At 33.0% G+C, this 6508-nt stretch overlaps 1 protein-coding gene across 1 annotated transcript; it reads right to left on the reverse strand.

The window, feature by feature from the left end:
* Positions 1-260: 260 nt before the first annotated feature.
* Positions 261-4159, reverse strand: LOC139780077 (odorant receptor 13a). The gene is made up of 9 exons (XM_071718589.1): positions 4007-4159; positions 3429-3554; positions 3230-3350; positions 2668-2929; positions 2052-2174; positions 1638-1728; positions 1312-1448; positions 586-718; positions 261-515 (listed from the first exon to the last, which is right to left on the reverse strand). The coding sequence occupies exons 1-9, from the start codon at positions 4148-4150 to the stop codon at positions 465-467; spliced, it is 1188 nt and encodes a 395-aa protein (XP_071574690.1). The 5' UTR covers positions 4151-4159; the 3' UTR covers positions 261-464.
* Between the last annotated feature and the right edge of the window lie 2349 nt (positions 4160-6508).

A 6508-nucleotide genomic window follows, 5' to 3' on the forward strand; every position in this document is an offset into this window, starting at 1 on the left:
ACCTACATGTGTGCTGTCTATACACACATATATCAGCAAAGTACTTCTCTTAGAACTAATACCTAAAAAAAGTTAAAATTGTGAAACTTCAATTTGCTATTTCTTCTAAATCAATGCCGTCCCCCACTTTTTTCTTGCGTAGAATTATTTGGAAAGAACCCCTACAAACATATTTAAGTAGCAATATAAAATCGGTGAGGTTTGACCTTTTATACACATTTACCCAAATTTTTTATGTAGCTAAATAAAATTAGGAAAAAATCGCAATTGGTGTATCAAAGTGTTTTTAACTCTTTTTCTCGCAAATATTTTAATGACGCCTTATAGAATATTTTATATCAATTTTACCAAGTCATCTATCATCGTCACTGTAACTCACAAGTCATCATAAAAAGAGCGGTAAAGGCTCAGTTACTTGTAGCTGTTGTCATCAATAATTGCTTTTGAGTTGCAGCGAGCCTCACTCATTGCATAGAGCAGAGGACAGTGAAGTAAGAAAACGACGTGCGTAGGACCTTAAAATGACGATATATCAATCTTTACGGCAATACGATATTAGATGTCATTTTGGAAAAAAAGTCTTACAGCAGAAAAATTTGCTAGGTTTAAGGTGTATAGATTGCCCGCAGTTATTTTAACTGGCACGTAACTCCTCATCAGCATAATGCTGATCACTTTTCTCACTCTCAGCGAAGACTGATACCATTGTCCATTAGTTCTAAAAGATAGACGTGTTGGATTAATTTTTTTAGTTAAAAACCCTGGTGAAAAAATATCTCAGAATTTTTTGCAATATTAATCATAATTAGTCAAAATTTCTTTAAATTTTTTAAGATTTTCTCGGAATTTTTCAGATTATTTATACAAATTAAAACGTTTTTCAGAAAGACTCAGACAAAATAAAAATGACATATTTCAGATTTTTCCTGCCAACACTTTATAGAAATCTGAATAATATGAGAAAATTCGCGCAATTTATCAGAAATGTTCATACATATATATAGGTACTGAAATATCCCAAAAATTTTCATCCAATTATTTCTGAAAGTATCTGAAAAATTTTATATATTTTTTTCAGAACTTTTCATAAATCTAGAACATAAAAGATTCTTAGAAAATTTCTGAGAATGAGTAATTTTTTCACCAGAAAATCACCTATTTATATACAATTATTCCTGGCAAACGTGTGTTTATAAAGCGGTTGCATAAACCAGATGTGTGAATATCTGAACAGCTGTTATTGGACATTAATCGTTTTCAGAAATTGGCTATATGAACTGCAGCAAAATGCTTCCACTACGAGATACTTACGTGTACGCGAAAATTTTGTCAGCATAATCTGATAACTGCTGACCCGGCCAGGTTTCGAGGAAAAGAACGGAAAGCAGAGTCACCGTGAACGACGCATATCGCAAAGCTTCGTTTGGATCGCTCAACTTTACCACTGCCTAATTCGTAAATATAAGTTTATTTTGTCATACTCTCACATGTATAATTACAAGAGTGTTAAAAAAATGTTGTTTAATCTTAAGCATGACATCATAAAGAAAACGAAGCTTTTAATAGACATAAAGTTTATCAGTGATAATAATTATAGTCGCATGTGTGTTTTTATAATATTTGTATTCAGCACTAACCTGGAATATTGTGAACGTCATGCCCATCATATTGCAACCTAGTTGAAAAAAATACGATGTCGTATTCGCAACCTCAATACGCCTAGCATATCTTCATGTCCGAAAAAAGTTAATAAAGTTAATAAAGATATATATATATATATATATATATATATATATATATATACCATATACATATATATGCTAAAATAGGTATTCCATGGAAAATATATTTTAATACTGGGCGGGGGGGTCGACATAAAGAAATTAAATTATTAAATAAAGTACATAATGCAAATAAATATACATAAATTGAATGGAATATGTACACACATAAAAAATATCAATTGACATATAATTTACATTAAAAACGCTATAATGCACATGAAATTATCAGCAACAAAGGATATAATGTAGTTATTCAGAGATACTAACTCTATTATGTGATTGTGCATGATCACACAATTCTTAACATGTTTGTACGATGCAGCCTCCTCTTTATCTGAATGCAAATTTATGTCTAAAGTATCTGCGTCAACAATCCGTGCTAGCCGATATCTAAAAAATGCTCATTGATAAATGTATCTTAAACATAAGTCGGATCCAAGGATGTTGCAATTCGATCGAGTGATGTAGATGAAATACGTTAATATTTTAAACTTAATATCGTCGTCTCTACCTTGGGTAATCATATATCGTTCTATCTTCACGACGTGGTGTATGGATGAAACGAATTCGGGTAACGTACGCATTAATAAGACACTCAATGACCAATGACAAATATTTATTCCACAGTCACTCTTTCTCTCCCGCTCAATAATAATCGATTTACACAACAAAAAAATGTATATATATTTCTATGTATCAAAGATTTAATAAAACGTGTAAGAAATATGTGACAGTATGAAATAGTTCAGTACGAGATGAGATAAACACCGATCAGATTTCTCGCAAGTAACATATGTAGACGCGGGTATACCAAACACACGAGAATGCGTTTTGAATGAAAAATGTTGTTCAGTCTTACAAAGTGCCATTATTGCGGAGTTACCCTAGGATCTCGCACATCCCACATTCATGTTGAACGTGAAACACCAACATCGTGTCGATCGCCACGACGATCGTGACGAATCCGAGGGTGCCAATGTACGAGTGCACCAGCAACGGGTAGTAATACTTCTCGGAGTCTATAAAGTATTCCGTGCGGAACATCAGGGGTCTACCCTCGGAAATGTTGTACAACCCCATGTAGCCGGCTGTGTTTAGTATAACCGGTACCGCCAGAAAGGGAGCCATTGAGCCATATAGGGAGACTGTAAATAATGTATCAATCAAAAGTCGAACCTGGCTTGTAACTATTTAGCTTAACGTACGGGATATATTTTAGCTTCATTTAAAAAGTATCTATATCCTGTATAAATTTCAATTTAATTATAATTATACATATAAATTTAAATATTACGTATATTGTACATAAATTATATATATGTATATGTTTAAAATTTGTACAATTTACATATTATTTTATATGTACTAAGTTTTTTCGCAAAATTAATCTAAATTTAATCGCGGTATTTTAAAGAAAGCCTTTAAACTTTCGATATAATTTTTACCTGCGTAAGCAAGCGTGACTTTTCTACCCATCGCATAATTTTTACAAAGAATATGATACTCGTGACTAAGCTTTGAATAGATATTCCAATCGTCCGCCATTGTGAGGGCGAGCCTCTTCATCTACGTTTAATATGACGAATAACTACGATTAGTATCAGAAAATCGATTATTCTCGCATCTTCAAGAAAAAGAACATACCTGCTCATGATTGTACGTATAATTAATATGTTTACAGACGCACATTAAACTAATTACAAAAGGCGACGAACCCTCCATAAACGCGTCGATGTCATCCGCAAACCAAGCAGTAATCATGCCGCCACCCTGCAAAATTTCTCAAAATGCATGGCCACATCTAATTTAAGATATCATATAGTTAAATCAATATTCTCCGAAAAAAGAATATAAGCTTGCAAAAATATAATACACATGTCTTCTTGCGATTTCGAACTGGTTCAAAAATGTATAATCTTATATTACGCTGTCGTCCTGACAAGCTGTTAACAATTCTAATTTAAAATTGAGAATGTTAAGTATTGTTATTTTAATAGTATATTATTTGTTATAATTATAAATGTGACTTGTTATTCATCAAAAAGATAAAAATATAATTTCTAATTTAATAGTCTAATTTAATAGTAATTTACTTCCATCTCAATCACCGTTGACCTTTTATATATACGCACAATTAATTATTAGCTTGTTCTTTGTTTCACGATTAATTTATAAAAACTTATCTTTTGCGTTATTTAAGGGAAATTCAAAGAGGAGTTTACCTGAACAACTGCCTGAGCGAAAACCGCGGGCACGAAGACGAATTGTATGAGAAATTTTTCCCAACTCTCCTGGTATGGCCACTGACCGATGAGGCACATCAAGATATGATTGATACGCATATATTGACTTTGAACACTGTCCATCTTGACGGTTTCGTGGCGGGTATAGCACTGACGCTTGCCAAACCTTACCAAGCGGAAAACATCCACGCGTGGGGAGGAATTCATTGGCTTCGTCAAGCATTCCGTTTGGACGGCGCGTAATTGAGAAAAATTGCACCGCGGAAGGAAATCAAATCGATATGATGTAGCACGCACAAGGTGCACGATATAACGTGTGCACGAGGCAGCTAAAAGAAAGAGATAAATTCTCTGTGCACTGTCTTTTTCGTGACCGCGCAATGCGAGGGGTTGAGTTAAGCGTCGAGTATTGCGGAAAGTTAAAAGTGTATACGCAACGTTTCGCTTAAACCTCCCGGTTGTTTCTTATACAGAAGGAAGAGATCGGCGTGAATTTCACGTCAATTCACTTCCTTCCGTTGTAATATATCGTTCGCAGAGCCTACTCTACTTTCTTTTCATACGTTCCGAGGTAATACGCTTTACACGACGATACTTCTATAGTGCCTGTTAGATATCCCGATAACGCTGTACGTGTAATGTTAAAAGAGTTATTTTTAATTCGACCACGCGGAAGTCAAAGACAGTCTGAGAGAGATGGAGATATACCATCTATAAAAACCAAATTGTACGCGTTGCTTTCGAAGAAGACATCCGATACAAGACTAATCATTTCGATATATTACTTAATATATTGAATACTAAATAGTAACGGCACTATATAGAATATTGTATATATATATATATATATATATATATATATATATATATATATATATATATATATATATGATACTGATATTAAATATATAGTTCGCATCCATTTAGTAACTTCGATATAAGATACAATTTTAGTAACTATAGCGATTGCTTTCAATTTCAAATCAAAATTTCTAGTCAGCCAATGCTAGTCGGGGCTAGATCTAACTAATGGATTGTTGTTGCCTCTTGATATCATGATTGCATCAAGACTCGGAAAGCTGTGCCCATCAATGTGCGCCGAGCGTAAGAAAGTAAAATATAACACAGCAGTCTTCAAAATCTTGAAGAAGAACGGACAACATTGTAAGTATAGTATTTAAATGTAAAATTAATACAATTGCGATTGGCAACATAATGAAGAAATGTGTTATATTATAAATATGTACATACATACAAACAGTCATATAGATATGTATTTCAATTGAGGCATGCGACACGATACATTTTTTCCACGTAAACGTTAAACCGACATACCCTTTTTATTCCCCTATAAATTCAGAGCAAATTACCGTGGCCAATGTTTCCATGCACAAAACAAACATATACCGCCGGCCGTTAATACGCAAGGCGGCTGTATTTTCATCATCATAAAAAGGACAAGTTTTTTCATTCTGGGCGACGCATCTCGTACCAGTTCAAATTTATTCTGCAATTATAGACATGAGATTGCTCGCGTTTTGCTATGCTTCTAAATTTATATTTATATCCCAGTAAACACAATATCCCAAATTGGACATAAGACATCTTAAAGACATCATATCATAAGACGTCTTAAAGATGTCTTAATGACGTCTTGAAGACATCTTTAAGACGTCATATGTTCCGATTTGAGACATGCGTGTTGACTGGGATAATTCATTGATTATTAAATTAATTGTTATGTTCAACTATTAAATTAATTGTTATGTTCATATATGTACTTCTAACAATAATATTAATTATCTTGTTTTTAATGCTTACGCGAGATACGTAACATACGTACAGATTAGTATGAAGATATCCACTATTATCTATCAATCTCTGAGCATTAATACATTCGAAGCATAGATGAAATGATAACGCACACGTTACCGCTACTAGTCTAAGAAGCTCAGATAGATCGTCCGATTTTGACACAGCCTAAACGACATTACATTGATTACATTAATTGTGGTCGGATAATTAATCAATATTTTAATTGTAGGAGAGCGACTATACACATATTATTTTGTAAATTTGGATTACACAATAGACTTTCTCCACCCCCCCCCCCAAATATTTCTATTCATATAATTGCGATAAAAATGTATATCTTTCAACAAAACGTTTTTTAGAGGGGGTTTCCACATACGGCAAAAAATACCACTATAAAATCAAAATTCAAATTTGCTTGTTACATTTAAACAAGGAGAAAATTCCAAGAAGCAGACTAGCATCTTGAAATTTTGTCACAGATATATGACAATCCTAGAATTAAGCATCCAATCAAACATACAATACAAATTTAGTAATAGGTATATTTACATATCCTTCCAACATATTTGAAAATTTTTTATTCTAAACAAAATAACGGATGTTTAAAACTGACGTATCAATGTTATTCATATCACTGATTATGTAATTACAGACGAATATATAAAA

Source organism: Temnothorax nylanderi, unplaced genomic scaffold, assembly GCF_030848795.1.
Source record: "Temnothorax nylanderi isolate EJ_2023f unplaced genomic scaffold, tnyl_v1.0 TNYL_tig0261_pilon, whole genome shotgun sequence".
Taxonomy (NCBI): Eukaryota; Metazoa; Arthropoda; class Insecta; order Hymenoptera; family Formicidae; genus Temnothorax; species Temnothorax nylanderi.

Excerpts from the sequence above, each read along its gene's own strand:
- LOC139780077 (XM_071718589.1), bottom strand. The coding sequence starts at position 4,150 with ATGGACAGTGTTCAAAGTCAATATATGCGTATCAATCATATCTTGATG. Across the intron at positions 1,729-2,051 it reads ATGCACAATCACATAATAGA|ATATGCTAGGCGTATTGAGG; the intron begins GTTAGTATCTCT and ends TCGGACATGAAG. Across the intron at positions 719-1,311 it reads GACAAAATTTTCGCGTACAC|AACTAATGGACAATGGTATC; the intron begins GTAAGTATCTCG and ends TCTATCTTTTAG.